Consider the following 20,846-nt stretch of genomic DNA (forward strand, 5'->3'; position numbering starts at 1 on the left):
ACCAAAGATGCACGTAAAATGCATGTTACCAAAGCAAACCTGTCACAAGTCATCAAAGACATCAACCACTCCCTTACGGTATTACCCCATCCTACATTGTTAACACCACTCCCCGCTAATTCTTAGAGCTCTGTACAAAATTACATTTCCGATTCAAACTAGTACACCAAATTTATACAATCATTTTACTAGTATCTACCAACAACAACAGGGTGCATTCGCTTTCTGCAGGGAAAAAAAAAAGAGAGAGAAGGAAAAACAGTGAGAAAGAACAGAATCTGATTCACATTTCATGATCATTTATAGTGTTTTGTTTTTCATTTTTGGCCAGAAGATTTTATTTATAGTTACACATTACATGAAGCCAATCCACGCATAAATGATACTGCTGAAACCGCAATGCCTGAATCCAATCCACGCACGGTCTACTTAAACTCTACCAAACACGTCCTGATGCAGTCCTCGTAAAATTGTGGACATAATCACCGTGAAGGGAATACCATAGTCAATAACTGAAGTTTGAGTTTCACAGGTTGTCAGCACAGATGAGTGATTAAAATTCGCATAAATGAAGAGATTTTCTTAAGAGCTTCAGCACAGTCACACAAAAGATACAAAGTGGAACTCCACGTGCATCTCCAAATTTATCTGCCTCGGAAGTACCGCTATTTTAGACTCTCCGTTTATACACAGCTGGGCTTGAAACCTTTTGAGAACCCATGCTCGCAGTCCTTAGAAGCCTACGGAACTCTGATAGGCTGATTTTTCCGTCTTTGTCGATATCAGCTTCCTCCAGCAAAGGATCAATGGAGCCTCTCAAGCCTGTATGCTGAAAAGCCAAGAAGAAATATTAGCTATAGCAACTACGTTACCTTAATTGTTTTAGACGTTTATCTTTACAAATGTGCACCGCCTAAAACTGAGAAGCGATAGCCCTCCCCAAAAAAAATCATAAACTCTAAGGATGCAAAAACTAAAAGATAACTATTTTGAATCCTTTTGAGAGTTTCGCTATAAACGTGTAGGGGCATTCACAAAAGTTGTGATACCAACCATTTTAAGTTCATCTGGAGTAATATAGCCATCTTTATCTAAGTCAAATTTCTCAAAAGCAGCCTGTGACCGCTGCTGCCACTTGCCAGAGTCGTCCTCCAACTGATGCACATGTAATGTAGCAGCCACAAACTCACTAAAATCCACTAGCCCATCAGTGTTGCTGTCTATCTGAAAACACAAGATTGAATTATACTATTTTTGCAAGCTAGAGAGTATGAGAAAGCAGCATTAGTGGAAAAGAGTAATTTGGGGAAGGCACATATATCTTCATAGAAGTAAGAGAAAATTTATCAATTACCAAAGAAACTCCGTAATTTTAAACGTAGAATAAAGGCTGAGAAGAAGCAGCCAGCAAACAAAATTACATGTGTTTCTTGTAAAAGATCAAAATACTAACCGCTTGCAATATCTCTAGTACACGTGGTTCTTTCAACTTCCAAGGAAGATCTTTCGCAAGAGCCTGCACAAAATCTTCCCTTTAGACTAAAGTAGGGAAATATTTAAGGGAATAATTCTGTCACCAATAGATAAGTGATGTCTTTAGATTTAAGTTGGTTACAGAGCCAGTAAACTAAACACTACCTGTCTCATCTCTTCCAAACTAATAGAACCATTTTTGTCCACATCTATAGCATCAAATTGATCTTTTAGATCAGCCAACTCTTCTTCATTAAGTGTGCTAGCCAATGCCTGCAGGGCAATTATTGAAATTATGTGTTTCATATGATCATCAAACCAGTAGCATTAACCTTACTTATACAAATCATAATCCTAGCTAATTAAGGAAACAAATCTTGATAAGATAAAGAAATATGGTAACTAATTCAAAGAGAGAAAAAAGAAACAGGGAAACTAATTCTAAAGGATAATCTAAAATATGATTATTTCCATATATTCCAACAGAATCACTTGTCAGAAAAGCTGAATGTTAAAAAGTTCCATGCCTTCTGTCGTGAAAAAGTCAAAAACTAATTTCTCTTACCCTGAGTGCAAATTGTTTCAATCGACTATATTTCACAAATTCCCGCATGTTGCTAAGAACGGATATATCAATAGGAATCTCCGATGCTTCTCCTCCTTCTCTAACCCATGGATGTGCTGGAATTATCAGTTTTAATCAAAACAGTTAAACATTAGGGAAAGCTTCAGTTAAGAAAGTGTTTGGCATAGTAGATAAAATAATACAGCTTACTTTGCAAATTCTGTGAATAGATAATGCTACTTGAACAACACTAAAGACATGATGCAGAGCCATTGCATTCCATTTAGTGCAAGATAGTTAGATTAAATTAAGTGGCACAAAAGCAATTTGAGACTCTATATAATGTAAAGTGATGTTTATATAGCATTACCACTGTCCAGAAACACCATAGATCATGTTCACTCAATATAACTGTAAGCAAATCTTGAGTAAAACTGCCGAGTTCATTCAGCAAAAACTAGCATAGCTGAACACTTAGGACAGAAAGCAGTTAGAGGTTCAAAATATACTGAAATATCTCCTTTTAGTTTGTCTTTTTTATTAACAACCACTGCTGTAGGAACAGTTGCATCCCCTTTCTCTCATGAACATGAACCTATACTCTTCTGTTCAATCTCACTAAATTCTCCTTTTTCTGTTTCCAGGTTTGTAATAACTTGTCCAATTAACCAGGCCCATAATTTGGGGAGATGGAGCAACATATTGAATCCTTGGAGAAGATAACCAAAGAAATAGAGAACATGGTGCGCAGCTGGATTCATCAGAATCTAATATCACACATATAAGATGCCTGATAACATCAATGTGATTAAACTGAAACTACGGTAAGGGAAGAAAAACACAGGCTTTGAGAAGCTAGACAAAAGAGACAAAGAAGGCATACAGTTCTGCAATTCAGAGTCATCTGAATGGAATAAGGAGGCAGTGAAAATTGCAATAATTCACTCTGGTTATGAAGAATTGGGTATGGGGCACAGTCGAACATGAGTAAGGTATAACTTTCCTATTTAAAGATAGCAACTTAATGGGTTGATAACGAGAATCAAGTTCTTTAGATTCATCAAACAAAAGTGGTAGAGGATATAGCCTATATCGACATGGAGAGCACAAAGGTTTGGTTTTGGTTATTATAAAAGAAGTCTCCAGACCTTTCTTGAGAGCAAGATCAACTAACAAAGGCCTTGCCACGATAAATACCAGACTCCTTTCAACATGCCTCCTGAAACTAGGGGTTTGGGTCACCAATGTTGCAGTTTTTACACAGTACTAGTGTTCAGCTAAACCACGTGGGCCTTAGGGCTACAGCTAATCATGAGATGTTAGGATCCAATTACAAGGTATTGGTGACTTGGAGAAGCAAGAAGCAGGTTGTGGTGGCAAGGAGTAGTGTAGAAGCTGAATTCAGAGCTATGGCTCCGGGTATATCTTACACTCCAACTCTCACAAACAAATTCTTATATTTTTCTCAGGCCGATAACATAGTGCAATGCTACATATATCAATTTAAGTGATATCAATTTAAGTGAACCTTCAGAGACAAATTGATTTTGGTAACAACAGGACAATATGTATAAATTAAATTATACAAATAACCGAGCAATTACTTATCATTAAAAGGGAAATTGATCTTAGTGAAAAAAGATAAAAGCAAAATTTTAAGATATAGTTGCACAGTAGAATTCAATATTTGGTATCATTCTAAATTTATATATTAGCGATTATTACAAGTAAACTTTAAGACTAACACAAAAAAAAAAAAAACTGAATTAATAAAGTAAAATTTGCATCTAAATTATATGTTATAATTTGGTCATATCAGTAATTGATATGAGATCTCTAACACATTCCTTCACACTGAAAATATTGAGTACGGGAATAAAGAGGGACCCAATAGTGGGTTGCATGATAAATCCAACAAACCTCATTAGAATAACCTTTGATATCATCTTAAAAAGTTTATCCTAACCAAGTGTGAGGTTATGTACAAAACATATAATTCTGAGACAATAAGTGTTCTTTATCTATACAGAAGATGAATGGGTCTAACTATTCCACTGCCACTGATGATTCACTTGATGCTCCTACATTTGGTTGATTAATCTTCAATAACATTGGAAAATTATATCAAATGGTGTGAGACATGTCCATCCACTAGTAGCATTGTTTCAGTGGCACGTATTGGTAATCCATCTTCTTGTCTCTCTCAATCACCTCCTCTTGGTCACTGGTTTATTGACTCTGGTGCAATTGATCACATATTTGATAATTGTTCTCTTTTCTCCCCCTTTACTAAAGCTGCCAGTTTTTCCTTTTATAACTACTGCCAATGGTTCACAAACACAAGTTTGCGACATTAGTTTTACCCAACCCTTCCCATCCCTTACCGTTTACTTTATTCTTTATATCCCTAATTGCTTTTGTAATTTACTGTCTATTGCCCGATTGACCCAATCCCTTGACATTAACCTAACCTTCACTAAAAGTAATGTTATCGTGCAGGATCGGATATCCTGTCAAATGACTGGTATCGGATGTGAATCACATGGTCTTCACTATCTCTATCTATTACCATCACTATGTGCATTAATGGTCTCTCCAATGATGATTCATGCTCAATTAGGACATCTTGAGTAAACAAAATTGCAAAAGATGGTGTCAAGTTTAAAGCATTTACTTTGAATTGTGAGCCATATTAATCAGGAAAACATGTTTGTTAGTATAATCCTGGTAGTCTTATTAATTGAGCTTTGTCTCATTTTTTTTTTAGTTCACCTAATATTTGAGGATTGAGGAGTCCTTCCCGTGCTGTTACTCCTTTTGGTTTTAAATATTTTAATACCTTTGATGATTGTTTCGGATGTACTTGGATTTGGTTAATGAAATGTTTTCTATATTTCAAACATTTTTAATGAAATCATAACACAATTTGGTATATCTACAAGTACTTTATTGCTTTTGGTTAAAACATGCTATAGACATAACTTCATACCTGGTGGAGACAAACTTTCTAAGAGCATTAATTTAAAAATTAAAAATTCTAAGTTTTAACAATAAAGTAGCATTTAAATGGGGTGCATTTTGAATTCTATATATTCAATGCCTAAATTTTAGGTGCTATACAGAACAACCACCTAAAAAATAATATTACAGTTAATATCATCATTGATACTACTTTTATTTTAGACAAATATCACTTAAAGGCTCAAATAACATAATAAACAGTCTTCTAATTGTAAGAAAACAACAGGATACATACATAGAGCTTGAGCAGCAGTTAACCTTGCCCGAGGATCCTTTACCAGTAATTTTTTCACAAAATCTTTTGCGGCATTACTTATAGTTGGCCATGGTTTCCGTTGGAAATCAGGCTTTTTCCGTAAAACCTGCATATCAGATCATAAATTATACACAACAACAAAAGCATTATTAGCTATTTCCTTTGTAAATGTTCAAAATTACGTGGACAATTAAAGTAAAGGTCAGACTTATAATGTCATTAAGAAACATGAATGGATAACAAATCCCACATAAATAGGTAAAATAAAAAAAATTACATGATAATAGTGTATTATACCTCCTTAAAAATACCATCCTCGGTCTTATCCCAGAATGGACGTCTCCCACTTAGCAATATGTATGTAATAACACCAATGCTCCACACATCTGATTGTGGGCCAGACTTGCGTTTTAGTACTTCAGGTGCAACATAGTAAGCACTGCCAACAATATCATGAAACTTCTTTCCTGCAGGATTTTTTAGTTTTCAGCAATAGAGACCTATAATTCTCAAATAAAAATTGCAAGAGCATGCCTTGTAACAAAATCAAAGAAATAGGAGAACAATTCCGAAACAGAAAATGGAAGGCAAGAAAAACAAAGAAATTGGTCAAGCAAATGAGGACTCTCCCTCACCAGGTTTAATGAAATCCGACAAACCAAAATCTGTGGCCTTTAAAGGTGAATCTTCTTTGGTTGATTTCAGAAGAAAATTCTGCATGAATATGAAAAAAAAAAAAAAAAAATTCACCATATAGCATCTAGTCGTATAAATACCATTTCACACAAATTTGGCAGATATGTAAAGTGCTTGACCATACCTCTGGTTTCATGTCCCGGTGCACCAAACCATGTAAATGACACTCAGCTGCAACCTTGAGCATCTGCCTTACAACCACTGCTGCATCTTTTTCAGTATAACGACTGTCCTTCCTGATTGAAGCAAATGAAGAGGAAGTAAGTTCTGGTACACATAAACATAGACTCACAAATCATTCTTAGCCCTGGTTTTGCAATTTCAACTTAGAAATTCAGAAGTTACACATAGCCAAAATGAGTAAAGCTCCACTTTGGCTCCCTAAGATTATAAGTGCTAGGAAAAAGGGTCCATGAATTTACAGAACTTTCATTTTACTCCCCAACTTCATAAAATGTTTCATTAGCTTTGGTAAATAATGCACAAATACTATACATGTATCAGATACAATATATTTGATACAATGATTCTAAAACTACTTACGATACGATAGTCAAACTCAAAAATCAAACTAAACTCGTGGAGCTTTTGTAAAACTGACTCAAATCCAAATCACAAACGAGTAAGACTTTACCTAACATGTAAAGCAATATTAAAAGTCTATTAATGACATATATGCATATCATAATACTCTTAATACATCAATAATTCAACATTTCCACTTCATAATAAAGAAAAGTAGCCAATCACAATAATAAATTACGATAGTACATTAGTGCTAAATAAGATTACACTTGATAGATGACTAAATCATGTATAAATTCACAAAAACATAAGTTCTTAATGTGAAAATAATTCAAAATGGAGTCAATTTCTTCTAATAATTTGAGTCTAATAATATATAGTCATTGTAGGAGGAAAAGTCAAACATAAAATACATTTTATTTGATTTCAAAACTTGTTACTAGATGACTAAATCATATATAAATTCATAAAAACATAAGTTCCTAATGTGAAAACTGGAGTTAATTTCTTCAAATAATTTGATTATAACTTAGTATTGCCATCGTGGGAGGAAAAATCAAACAAAAACCACATGAGTTGATTTCAAAACTTGTTAACTCGCAGGAAAAATTAAACAAAAACCACATGAGTTGATTTCAAAACTTGTTAACTCGCATCGTGACTCGAGAGTTTGTGAGTATACCACAAGTTCAAAGAGTTTACCCGAGTTTGCTTAGAAAAGAGTTTGGTTAACTCATTTTCTCTAAGATAGTAAACTCGAATTTGACAACCATGCGGGTGAGCATGACCCAACCCAAACTATTGGTCTAGCCAAGCTGAAGTTGATTCGGATGAGTTTGAATTTGGAAACAGATACCATGTATTTTCCAGGACTAGTTCGGGAGTAGTCACAACACATTTTGTTTTGATATTCTCTTAAAAATATAAGTTTTTTAAACTATATAGATAATGAATATTTGTATAGCCTGATATTGTAATTATAGTACATTTGTTATGTTTAAGATATATATTTATAAAACGCAGCTTAATTTGAGTTTTATATTTTTGTCTTATTCTATGGTTTAACTATACATAGCGTAAAATTGTTATATAGTATAACTATTTTGAGTATTGATTGGATCTTTCGGACTTAAATAAATGGTCTAATCAAAATTTCGAGTTGGGTAAAAACAATGACAAATCCGGCCCACCCTGGGCCAAGCTCAACCCTAATACAATATATGTAAGAAATATAAGATGTCCACAAAAATTCAAAAAACATGGTAAAGATATAATTGTAATTCTTCAAATCCAAATTAGAAGATATACTTCTTCGACATTATTAGATTTAAAAAAAAAAGGAGTATAAACCACTGTCATGAATTATTAACTGATATTATCTACAAATAGAAAAAATACTATCAATCTCACTCTTTTCTAGAGGTAATCCATAAAGAGAACAATTTCTATTTTTTTATTCATCAAGGAGCAGTTCTTCTATATGTCTATATTAAATTATTAATTACACATGCTTCTTCTATGTCTCATGTATGTTGTTGAATTTTCATCACTATTTTTAAGGGCATGAATACTTCACCAATATGTATAGGAAATACTCAAGAGTATAAGTATCGGATGCTAATACGTGAAGCAAATAAAGGGATTGATGTTTCATCAAGTACTTTTCCAGTAAATTGTCACTTAAACTGAATGATTTTCTAACATTAAGCAACGTCAGGGACTGTAGTAAAAGTTGTGTAACGTAAGGGACTGGAGTAGCCAACACTTTCAATCACACCCAAAATCAAACAATACTTACTTGGCCAATATCCGATCTAGCAGTTCGCCGCCCTCGCATAACCTAAGAAGCACGTACAAATATAAATCACATGGAAAGAAAACAAACCACAATTTGGTAATCGAGCTCCCAAAGCACAAATCAAGAATATATTCAAGTGCTGAAAAATCAGAGCAACAAAAAAAGAAACAGCAACCGAAGCAACTTACTCCATAACTATATACACGTAAGAATCATCTTCAAAAGCATCATAGAACTGAACCACATTCTCGTGGCCAGTGAGCGCTTTCAATATCTTGACCTCTCGCTTAACATCCTCAACGGCTATAGGCTGAACCATCTGCCATCAAATTCAAGAATCAAAAAATCAAAAATCAATTCCTAACATTACATACAGCAAAGAATCAAAAGCACTAAATTCCAATCAATTTTCATTCGTAATCGTAAGAGTCATGACTTAAACGACGATGACATGAACGAAAATACCTTACTCTTATCGATCCTCTTAACGGCGACACGATCGGCATTAGCTTTGTCGATTCCTTCGTAGGTGTAACCGAATTGGCCGTGTCCCAGCAATTTGCCCAGCGTGTATCGCGTATCGAAATTTTTGTCGTAACCGAAATCAGTGCGCTTTCCGCATGGCACCTGCCGCGCACTTGCCTTGCGCCGTTCGGGATTGGCCGCCGCCGTCGGAGACTCGGGCTTCGCGGTTCGCTTGCGATTTTTCTTGTCGGTGACGGCGTTGCCATTGGAGCCGCTGACTTTGGTGGCGGAATAGCAAATTCCCATGGTCGGAGAGGGTCGAACACGCTTAAAAGATGAAAATCACGAGGAGCTTTAAAAAAGTTAAAATATCTATCTATCTAACTATAATAATAATAATAGTAATTAAAGCACTTGCATTTGTGATTCGTTTGGCAAAGAAAGAGACGGGTGTGAACTGGGATGCACAGGAAGAAGGGAAGAAAAGGGCGAAAGAAAGGTCAAAAGGGACCTTTGAACGAGAGCGATAACGGGACGGGGTCTGGACGAGACCCCTTCCCTATCAACTCTCCGTCCCCGATCAACCCCTTCAATGCAAATTAAACAAGCTTTAAATACTACTTTTATGTCTTTAAATATACTAATTTAATTGTATTTCGTTATACAAATAGTAATAACAAGTCAACAACATTAATCAATGTCTCTTTATTTATGAAAATTAAAGTTCAAACTTGCTTAAAGAGATATTAACAAGTTGGCTCTGCAATAATAGTAATTCAAAAGATTTGTTAAATCAAATTATGGGTTCAAACAACCTCATAACTAAAAAAATTTAACCACTAAAGTTGAAGTGTTTGTTTAAAACATTAGATTTTAGGAAACTTATATCAAGAAACTAAACTCTCTCTTAATTTACATTTCAAAAATTAACATTCTTAGCATGTTTTCCATAAATGATTTGTTATATTTTGGATGAAAACATTTTTGTGAGAGATGAGAATTTAACTTTCTTAAATTGATTATTTTAATGAAAAAATTTAGCATTATTCTTATTACGTAATTTAATATGACAATAAATAATTGTTTCAATAAATTTAGTATTATTACTCTCATTTATATTATTCTTAATATCATAATTATCATATATGAATAATTATCCTCAACCAAACAAAGTTTATTTTATGCGATGAACTAAAGTTATTATGCATTCTTTATTTCATAAAATTATTGAGTAGTAATAATTGTTTTTGGAATAAGGCATTTTTCTTTTCAATGACTCTAATTTTAAATTGCAAGAGCTCTTCAAATAGGAATTTTAGTTAAATTTATGATTTATATAACAACCTCAACTATCATTTCTAAAATAATATTTTGTTTACCAATCTTTCTAAGGAAGAGTTTAAAATAAACTCAACTTCATGTTGTGAAATGTGAATATTATAAATGACGTATAATAACACATTGCCTAAATTATATACTCTCAAAGGGTTTAGATACAATGATTCTTCATATATACGTGGTAGTAAAAGAAGTATGTCTTGCGCATATGAAATTATAGGTCTTATTTGAACTTCTTGTGCATAGTTTAGTTCAAATCATGTTAATTTTCTCCTTATATGTATGATAAGAAACCTTGACTTTCAAGTTCCGTGAATATAATTGTCCATTTCTCTATCTTGTTTATATTTTCTTTCATAACCTAACAAAATCACAAAAATATGGGACCATTTAGGTTAAGCCTTTACTCCTTATAAATAGGTATCCTCTCTTTAAAAATTATATCCCAATAAACTTGCTCGACATATGACAATGCTCATCCACATCTTAAGAAATGATATTTTTTGTATTAACATTCATTTTTTATTACAATCTTATGAAATTAACCATCTATGCAAAATTGTTCTGAAACATTTTAAAGATTGAAGTTTTCACTAGTGAAAACTTTTGTTACTAGTAGGAATGTGTGTCTACCTTGTTAGACAAGTATGAAGTTATTTTTGCTCTTACCACTTCTAAACTCAACTAAAGTAAATTTACAAAGCACATTGAATATTGAATCCATTTGAATAAGGTATGTTATCACGCGTAGCTTAACACATTATCTAAAAGTGTGTTTAGTGTATATTATTTCTACAAGGAATATAAATATATTTGAGATTCTCTTATTCTCAAATACAATGTTGAAAATGTGGTTAGACAAAGGTTTATTACTGCTTTGGATGTGGGTCAAGAATCACAATCAAAACACTTCTTCATACTTTTCTTCCAATCCTCCAACATTGGCTTAGGTCTCCGTTACAAAGTTATCCTTAGTTCCTCGTGTTCAAACTTCAAGCCAAGCAAGTGGATACCTACCAAAAGCAATATGACACCCCAGTTAGTTATATGTCCGATCGATTATGACAACAAAGTTTTAAATTCGCAATAAATACAATCACTCATATCTTTACATCAAACTTATATTTATAGGTTTCGATATGGGTTTGTGATTAGCACAATTGTAATCATAGCCCAAAATATGGTAAGTATGTTTTACCTATAAAGTTGATTATAGGTTGTACTTAAGGCTCTTTGAAGTTTATGACCAGTTGGTCGTCCACTCATATGATCGACCGACCGTAGTAACACGTTTAATCCTTTGTCCGTGCGGTTTATGACTAGTCGTACGGACATATAGTACACTTATAAATGTTGAGTTAAAATGTAGTTTTAGTTTATCTTTAAAATGTTTTTCATCATCATTATTTACATCACATATGAAATGAATTGTTGGCATGGAGCATTTTAAGCATGTTCTTAAAAAATTTTGATGTAAACATATTGTTGCAAAATCCTCTTGAAAGAAATGAAGACATAAACTTAGAGAATAATCATTTATAAATATTCAACATGTAATATCTGATTTTATTTAAAAAATGTAATCTTAATTTTTTAAAAATTAGTAACCTATAAAGTATCTGATTTTATTTAAAAAATGTAATCTTAATTTTTTTTCAATTTAATATATATATATATATATATATATATATATTATGATTTATTTGTATAGAATTATTAAAAGACCAATTTAATGTGCAATAACATTTATAAAACCTAGAGTTAGGTCATATTATGGATAGATCAGCAAATTAAGAGCTCAATCATAAAATATAAACTTAATAAATTATATGTTTTATTAATAGTCCATATTTTATCTGAAACATTTTTTTATGATAAATTTTGAATTTATGAAAATATTAGACGTAAAATTGTAATCTATAAATTAAATTTTACTATATTTAAATAAACAGACATACTGACCTATCATAATAAATTTGTTCACAAGTACAGAAACTTGATTTATTTAATTAAATAAAAGTTTTAAAGTTTTAAATCTAACATTTAAAAAATATATAAATTAAGTTGAATCAAACTTGAAACGGGTCACCCTATATAGGTCGGGTCGTGTGGGTCATCCTATATGAAACACAATCATCCTATATTTCGTTTGGGACACCTGTACCTTTCTTTCAAATATGCATACCTTTTTATTTATAATTTGACGGTTGCATTGCATCCATTAATTAGGCCACGATGGGACGTGGAGAGTTAGGTACAGTATGCGGTTGAGATTCAAACAGTTTCCATATCTAATATCTTTATTTTTTAACATCTAAATATACCAATTTCTTTCACATTATTTTATAAAAGAAATGAAATAATCAAACGGAATTTTCGGGTGCATTCATGATTTTCGGATTTTCCCCCCAAACGTCACATATGGCATTTAAAAAAAGTATTGTATTTCTGTAAAGTTACATGGGTCCCTTGAAGACAACCATGAATTAAAGAAATAAAAACCATCTTATTAACATTTTCTTAATAAAGGCACAAAAAACCTTTCAAATTCATTTTGTGTGTCATGTTAGTTATTAAGATATCACTAAAGAATATTTTTAATGATTGTGTTTTTTTATAATGTCTTATATGTATCTATTAATTAATTTTCTAAATAACTAATCTCTACTCAACGAGTTAACTGATATAATTAATGGAATTTCATTAGTTTCAAATTAATATAACTCAAATTTAAAACATTGCTCAGAAAAAATGAATTAGTTTTTACAATAGAGAATTTAGTTAAGAAGATTTTAAAATGAAATTATATAATTAAATCCTCTACTAAAATAAGGTGGTTTGAGTGATACAAGCAGTGGCACTTATTTCCATTTAGATATAATGAGGTGTACATAAACCCCCTTGGATCCTAGGATACAAAGACAAGACAACAAAACATCTCGACAGGTTCAAACTAAAAAGATTAAAAAAACACAAAGACGAGGATCCATGGCCCTTAAAAGAATGCTAAAAGCACCAAACTAGTAGGAAATGATAATTATTTTATAGTATCTTTGAAGACTAAGCAAGAATTTCCTTCAAAGGCTTGGACTCTAGCTTTGCCCTCTCAAGGTCCTGCTGTTGCTTTTCCTTAGCCAGCTTCTTCATCCTTGCCATCTCAAGATCCTTGCTCATTTTCCGCCTGTACATTTCAGCAAAAGTGATCGGTTCCTCCATCACAGGTTTCTCTCCCTCTCTCACCTTCAAAGGGTACACAGTTGCATTTGGTGCTGGGTTCTGAAACGTCGCTATTGACAAACGACTGTGGTTCGAGTTCACCACTGCTTGGTGATCAGCATTCTTGAACCTTCCATTGCTCAGATACTGCATGCATCAGCGCCATTGCATTATTAAATTAACTTTTATCTTTGAAAACGAACTTAGATACAATGATACAATGATTAATATATACTCACGTGACCATGGTCTCCAAGATTGACAACAAAAGCACCCTCTACAGGCTGAACAGTGATCCAGGTTTTACCATTGTCCCTGGTGGCTTGAAGTCCACCGACCTGGTCCTGAAGCAGCAAGGTGATGGTGCCAGGATCAGTGTGGCGTTTGAGACCGAGTGTGAGATCAGGTTCAGGGCATTTGGGGTAGTAATTGACCACAACCTTCTGGTCCATATCAACACATGCATTTGTCAAAGCATCCTTCTCTAACCCCATTGCCTCAGACAACACTTCCAACAATTTGCATGCCAGCCCCATCAGCTTCTCGCTGTATTCCTCAGTCACTGCTTTCCACCCTTCTGGTGTGTCCGGCCACCGCGAATAGTCCCTTGCTTTGATTGGGTACGAAAAGTATGTCACGATCTCTCTCCAGTCCTGCACGGACTCCCCCTACCATGTCCAAAAAAAACCCCACATCGTTTAAACCCACCACTTTATTTCACTCATGCACGGAAAAAAGTGACGTAAGATAAACCCTTTATTAGCTGTTTACATTTACGAAAAAAACAAAAAGAAAATAAATGAATCATATTGTAACTCGTAAAATAATGTGGTGGAAAAAAAATGAAAACCATTGATAAATATTTGTATTATTTAAATATTGAAATACTTTTTATTCATCATGTACTATAATATGATAGTATTAAAGAGAGAGAAAATGAGTCGATTTTCAAATTATAATGAATTAATTTTTACCAATCAAAAAGTAGTTTAGACTAACTCGGAAAACTGTACAAAAGATGGGATTATGAGATGACAGTGAGAAACATGATATTATGAAAACTAGAAAGGAATAGTTATGAGAAAGAATCGTTTTCAGAACAAAATCACGGGCACAAATTTTTCCATGGCTGAGCATAGGAACACATGGGCAAGAAAATGAATGGTCTATCTAGCTCTCACATGTTTCTACAAATATTATATATTCAAAGGGAATTTTGTATATTTAAAAATAAAGACTATAATATATTTAACTTATTCTTTTAATATTAAACTTCTTAATTTTTTAAAAAGGTTTTTAAAAAATGTTCTTGTATGAAGCCAAATAGACAAGGCCAAAGTGCGTCTAAGCCTAAGTTTAGATTGCGCAAACTATACTATAGGATGCAAGTGTTCGTAACCGCAATTCGTACCATTTTCTCCCTAAGAATTAATAGAACCATAATTACTAGTTGTTGTAGGTAATTAAATGAACAATTATTTACCGATAAAAATCTCGTACACCATCATTAATTTCGTCTAAAAAAATTTTACACGCATTTTTCCCTTAGGAAAATGACACTTGAACAACCATTTTTGACAACATTTAGACACGCGCACATGTGTCAAAATCTGAGTGGTCCAGTTGGAAAAATTAAATGAAAATGGACCACTCAGATTTTGACATGTGTGCGCGTGTCTAAATGTTGTCAAAAATGGTTGTTCAAGTATCATTTTCCTTTTCCCTTATAAAAAGTATAATTCAGGTGTTAGGTATCAAAATAGTTGAAAGAATAAAAATAAAGAAAAAAAATATCATTGGAGCAAAAATATGAACATCATGAATCTGGAAGAGTGTTAACGTCTCATTAAATAAGAGATAAGTTTTTTGACTTCACAAATCAGTCTCAAACTATAATGAAATTTATAAAACATTAGTTAAACTTAGTAATTTCATTCTCTTGTTTGATAAAACTTCGCGTATCATTCGTCTTCTCTTTGGATAAAACTCGGAAATGCGTGATTTGTTTCCCATGAAAGTCTAGACAGCAGCATATGTCAAACGAAAATTACATTTTCTTAGAAAAAAAAGGAATTGCATTATGGGAAGAGAAATTACAAAAAAGTGTTATATAATTATTCATATTTATCAATTATACTTATAATCAGTATTAACATTTTATCAATATTAACATTTTATTTATTATAACTAATAAATAGAACAATAGAATTATAAAAAATAAATATTTTATTTATTCTCATTATTTTTCTTTTCATCAGTCTTCCTATTATCATATATTAAATATGTTTCTATAAATTATTTTTAAAAATTATGTATTTCATTCCTACAATTCTTTATATAAAAATTATACGAAAATCATTTAAAATAATTTGAACTAAATATATAATTAATCTAAATTAAATATATATCTAATTTTTGTCTATGTATTGTATATGAAAGTATTGTAAAACATACTCTTCAAAAATAACACTATTAAAAAACACTTACTCTTCCAAAAACCACACTATTCCATTCAAAAAGCATACTATAAAACAACACACTATTAAAAAAATACTGCTAAAAAAAACTATAGATCTTTATGAAAATAATGTAAAATATATTTCTCAACAAGTAGAGATTATACTATAATACAGTATAAAATTTTGTATATCATATAGTCATTCATACGTGGATGAAATATATATTTAATTTATGGATTAAATAAATATATATTTAATTTAAAAATGAAATAAAATTTAAAGAAATATTTATCCCCTTTATTATCCACTAAAAGTTTATTTTTTACATTGAAATATAAGGTTTTTCAATTTTTTTATATATATAGAATTTGTTTCAGTTATTATAATTTGGACAACAGATATTAAAATACATAATTTATAAACAGAAAATAAAAAGTTCGTGTGTCAAAAGAATGAAGAATGAAGGTTACTTGGAGATGGCTGGAGACAATGAAGCCACCCTTTTTACCACCGGACATGTCAAAGCGAAGCTTCTCCTCCGGCGGCAAAGCGAAGAACTGGGTGGCGAGACGAGTCATTTCGGAGATGAGTTTTTGGTCCACACCGTGATCAACAACCTGAAAAATACCCCAATTCTCGCAAGCCTGGACAATTTTGTCGCAAATGTTTTGTCTGCGGCCATGGACGTCGTCGATTCCGGCGAGAGAAATAACGGGGATCTCGTCGCTGAATTGGTTGTAGGCAACCTTGGGGCGCTCATCCTCGTCCCTGACGAAGCTGGATTCCAGGGTTTTCTCCTGCGCTAGGTACGTTAGAGTTTTGGCTGTGGGGGCCATGGCGGTGAACTGAGTTTTGTGTGTTGCGAGCGGTGTGGGACTGAGGAGTTTGTGAGTGTAGAGAAGGTTAAATAGAATGCAGAGGGTTGAAGGATTGGTAAGAGAATGGAAGATTGAGAGGTGTTTAAGAGCATGTCCACGTAGTGTGGTGGTAGCTCCTACTTACTACTCTTTCTTTCCTACGGTTTATGCTTATTTATTATTAGCCTCTGCCATTAAAGTCTCTCTCACGTTCCTTACCTAACTCTCTGCTTCTTCTTTTATGCTTTTAACTTTTTTTTTAACTTATAATTCTCATTAATTCTTAATTTTTATTAGGTAGCTTATTTTATACCAAATTAAGGAACAAATACTACTATAAAAGTACCAATTATAATAAATTAACGTCTCTAAAAGATTATGATTAAGAAGAAAAGTTTCACTAAAAGTAGATTTCTAAAATTTTAGTTTTTAAAAAAAAAAAATCACCCAACGTAATTGTATATTTTCTTTATTTCTATTATGAGCATATTTTAAATAGATTGGTGATATTTTTATAAGGTATTATATATTGGGTTTGCTAACGCGCGTAGCCCTGTTTTTCAGTTCGTACATTTTAGCAATGTGTACCGGGTTTCAGTAGATAAAAATACCCTTATATATCATGGATTCTAAGTGTTAAGGTTAAGGGTATTTTAATAATTTTCATTCTCAAAACTAAAATCTCAACCCTTTCTCTTTCATCTCTCTCACTCGAATCTTTTCTCTCTCATCCCTACTATAGCCCCAATTCAAAAAATCAGAAGCATTTGTCGTTAAACAATCTTACAAAAAATGATTTTATAATGAGTTTTCATTTTATAATTTTTGTTTTATCTAATTTTATCCGATTTTCACAAGTATAAAGGAATTGGTAATTGATCTGAAAAAAATCAAAAATATTTCCCGTTAAACAATTTCTTACAAAAAATGATTTTATAATGATTTTTCATTTTATAATTTTTGTCTTATCTAATTTTATCTAATTTTCACAAGCATAATGACATCAAAGGAATTGGTAATTGGCCTGGAAAAAATCAGAAACACTCGTTGTTAAACAATTTCTTACAAAATATGATTTTATAATGAGTTTTCAATTTATAATTTTTGTCGTATATAATTTCATCTAATTTTCACAAGCATAATGACATCCGAAGGAATTGATAGTTGGCCTAGAGGGTTTTTTTTAGAGATGATGATTCAACATATGTAGATGATGAAATTAGAGAGGTTAGTGAAGATGGTGAAATTGAAGAGATCTTGAATAAACCTTTGCCTAAAGGTACTCTTTACAAAGACAAATTGTTTAACGACAAGTGTTTTTGATTTTTTTCAATTGGGATTACAATTTCTGATTTTTTGAATTCGTGCTATAGTAGGGATGACAGAGAAAAGGTTGGAGTGAGAGAGATGAAAGAGAAAGGGTTGAGAGGAATGAGAGAGGTGAGCAAGGGTTTTGGTTTTTTTTTTAAAATCCGGTACACATTGTTAAAATGTACCAACTTAAAAGCAGACGTACGTGCCTTAGCAAACCCCGTTATATATTTGTTTATATAGTGTTAAATTTATTTTTCCTGTTTATCAATGAATGTACTCTTTTAACAATGAATAATGATTAAAAAAAAAAATAGAAGTCTTATCAGAGAAAGTAGATTTGATATATTGATAACAATTTTTTAAAGTTTAATAAAATTAAATAAATTAATTAGTTTTAATAATAGGGGTGATTGTGATTAAATACTATACTGCTAATTAATCGTGTAATGTATTTCCTTAAGAAAAACCAAAAGTTGACAAACACGTAGTTAGACGATAAACCCAATTTACCAATTGTCCCAGTCTTCTGCGTAATCCCTGTCAATTGTAGTAAAATTCTAGAAAATGTATTTGTTACGCGTATTACCATTAAATCAATATTTTTATTTTGTTAATATTTAAAATTTATATCAGTCTATTATGTTTATTTCATTAGTCGTGTCAATCCTAAATTAACCAGAGCTAATGTAAAGATTATAACTAAACCATAAAAACCGGAAAAATACATTATTATTGCTGTATTTACTTCGAAATATATATCTAAACTTATCGTAATAATAAATTTATTTTTATATCTAAACTTATCATAATACTAAATATATGCAAAAATAATTATAAAGAAATTACTAGAATTCTAGAACCAGCCAGTGTTAGATGCAGTGCAGGAGATCGGTCGGTTGGCAAATTATTAGGTTATTGTTTGTCAACCTTTATTCATGACAGAATATTGTACGATTAATTAGCATAATACTTTGGCATAATTGATAGGGGCAGTGATTAAATTTATCAAATACTACCATAATTAATGTACTATTTAAAGTAAATCTTTGAAAAAAAAATCTATATAAGCGTGTACAGATCAAGTTTTGTTTTTGTAATTTTTATGCTTTAAATTGAATAGTGTCTTAGTGCAAAAACAAAAGAAAAAGGCATGGTTATGCTTTTATGTGTGTAATTTTTTCCATGTGTTAAGTAAGTTCTGATTAGGAAAAAAGTGGATAAATTGTGCTCTGATTTGCATCAAGAATTAAAAGATAAAACCAACCATTTTTATTTATGATTATTATTAGTAATTAGAGTACGACATTAACCCGGTTTAGAAAGAATCATTTCACACGAAGTTATCCATATCATATTGGGAAAAATATTAACCCACTTTCCCTAACTCATTCGCATACTTATTTTTGAATTTAATAATTCATTTATCAGTGTTAAATTAAAAAAAGGAGGGGGAACACAAGTTTTCATAATGAAGTTTGTAGTCTATGCTGACGTTACATAACCAACATAAATCATAATAAAATATAAATATAAATATGAATATAATATTTATGTAATATAATATTTATCATACAATTTTTATAGACTACTTGCTCCTTCTACATATACCTTTATAAGGCAATAAGCTCAAACTATTACACTAATACATAATTAATTTGAGATTTAAACCATCGGTTAATTCTTATATTTGTTGAGGAATCATTTTATTAAAAATGATCTCAATTAAATCCTAAAATTTGTAAAATCATAACAATTAAGTTTTTTTTAAGTGATAAGAAACGACATTAAAATGTGATGATACAATAAATATGTTGAGGTAGATAATTTAATTACGTGGAAATATAATTTAAATTATAATATGGAATTAGGATTTAATTTAAAAAAATTGTTACTATACAAATTTGAAATTGCAATTTTAAAATTTTAAAATTGTTACTGTTGCATTTTTCATTTGAGCACCTTTTTACAAGGATAATGATAGTTTCATAATATTTTTTTGACAACATTTTAACATCATATACATGTCATTCTGTGATTGATCCAAAATTAATCCATAATCAATAATAATAATAATCACAAACACTAACATGAACCAATCACATAATGACACGTAGATGCTGTTAAAATGTTGTCAAAAAAATGTTGTCAAAGAGTATCATTATCCTTTTTACAAACATAAGTTCATTTTAATTCATAAAAAACTGCAGCATCATCACCATTTTTCTCTGTCTCCTTATTAATTCTTCATACACCACACAAAATCAATATCCTTCTGATAATTTTATTTTTTCTTTTGTTTTTATTGGAATTGGCCCAGCACTGTACACGCAAGACCGCGGCCCAGCCCATGATGGCTTATAGTGGATAAGCGTAGGGCGAACGAAAAAGCCACGCAAGCAGTGTGAAACGAGTGTGTGAAGAGAGAGAACAGAGCGATTGAGAGCTTCTCCAGGCAATGAAGCAACAGCGACGTCAGCGCAGATCGGCGACGGAGGAGACGGCGGTTGACGACAGCGAAGAAGGCAAAGATGAAGAGGACAACTCGAGAGGTAAGAAAAACGTTATCTTTTCTTATTATATGATGTTGTAAAGTATTGATACTGAGAAAATGTATGTTATCTTTCTTACTGTATACAAAGAGAGAGAGCTCTATTTATAGAGCTCTGTTAAACTAACTAGAAAAACCTAAAAACCTAATAACCGTAAAACATAACAGAATACATTGAATTACTGTCTTCTTGACAGTAAGGAATCAATTTGATTCCCAATAGCCTCCCCTCAAGCTGGACGATGGATGGTCGTCAGTCCAAGCTTGGGAACAATTGACCTGAATCTGACGCGATGTGGAAATTTTGTGAAGATG

General features: G+C 31.9%; 2 protein-coding genes across 3 annotated transcripts; both read right to left on the minus strand.

Annotated features, from left to right (window-relative positions):
• Nucleotides 1-262: 262 nt before the first annotated feature.
• On the minus strand, nucleotides 263-9,390 carry LOC124822904 (calcium-dependent protein kinase 28-like). 2 transcript variants are annotated; one of them, XM_088104583.1, is made up of 13 exons: nucleotides 9,218-9,390; nucleotides 8,800-9,126; nucleotides 8,523-8,653; nucleotides 8,335-8,376; nucleotides 6,136-6,247; nucleotides 5,951-6,029; nucleotides 5,613-5,782; nucleotides 5,295-5,421; nucleotides 2,039-2,154; nucleotides 1,639-1,746; nucleotides 1,454-1,516; nucleotides 1,054-1,224; nucleotides 263-829 (listed from the first exon to the last, which is right to left on the minus strand). In XM_088104583.1, the coding sequence occupies exons 2-13, from the start codon at nucleotides 9,103-9,105 to the stop codon at nucleotides 671-673; spliced, it is 1,584 nt and encodes a 527-aa protein (XP_087960709.1). In that variant the 5' UTR covers nucleotides 9,106-9,126; nucleotides 9,218-9,390; the 3' UTR covers nucleotides 263-670. The 2 variants fall into 2 exon arrangements, with proteins under 2 accessions (XP_087960709.1, XP_047150957.1); XM_047295001.2 differs by having other exon boundaries at nucleotides 8,805-9,390.
• Nucleotides 9,391-12,980: 3,590 nt separating this feature from the next.
• Nucleotides 12,981-16,809, minus strand: F3H (flavanone 3-hydroxylase). Its single transcript, XM_047295002.2, has 3 exons — nucleotides 16,283-16,809; nucleotides 13,593-14,021; nucleotides 12,981-13,500 (listed from the first exon to the last, which is right to left on the minus strand). The coding sequence occupies exons 1-3, from the start codon at nucleotides 16,646-16,648 to the stop codon at nucleotides 13,198-13,200; spliced, it is 1,098 nt and encodes a 365-aa protein (XP_047150958.1). The 5' UTR covers nucleotides 16,649-16,809; the 3' UTR covers nucleotides 12,981-13,197.
• Between the last annotated feature and the right edge of the window lie 4,037 nt (nucleotides 16,810-20,846).

This window comes from Vigna umbellata, chromosome 1, assembly GCF_029865625.1.
Source record: "Vigna umbellata cultivar VRB3 chromosome 1, Vumbellata_1.0, whole genome shotgun sequence".
Taxonomy (NCBI): Eukaryota; Viridiplantae; Streptophyta; class Magnoliopsida; order Fabales; family Fabaceae; genus Vigna; species Vigna umbellata.

What these genes read in the sequence shown, in the direction of transcription:
- F3H (XM_047295002.2), bottom strand. Translation starts at nt 16,648, where the DNA reads ATGGCCCCCACAGCCAAAACTCTAACGTACCTAGCGCAGGAGAAAACC. An exon ending in TTGTCTCCAGCCATCTCCAA is followed by an intron (nt 14,022 to 16,282) that starts GTAACCTTCATT and finishes TGGACATGGTAG; the next exon opens with GGGGAGTCCGTGCAGGACTG. An exon ending in ATCTTGGAGACCATGGTCAC is followed by an intron (nt 13,501 to 13,592) that starts GTGAGTATATAT and finishes TGATGCATGCAG; the next exon opens with TATCTGAGCAATGGAAGGTT.
- LOC124822904 (XM_088104583.1), bottom strand. Translation starts at nt 9,105, where the DNA reads ATGGGAATTTGCTATTCCGCCACCAAAGTCAGCGGCTCCAATGGCAAC. An exon ending in GTTTGGAAGAGATGAGACAG is followed by an intron (nt 1,517 to 1,638) that starts GTAGTGTTTAGT and finishes GATTTTGTGCAG; the next exon opens with GCTCTTGCGAAAGATCTTCC. An exon ending in CTCCAGATGAACTTAAAATG is followed by an intron (nt 830 to 1,053) that starts GTTGGTATCACA and finishes TTGGCTTTTCAG; the next exon opens with CATACAGGCTTGAGAGGCTC.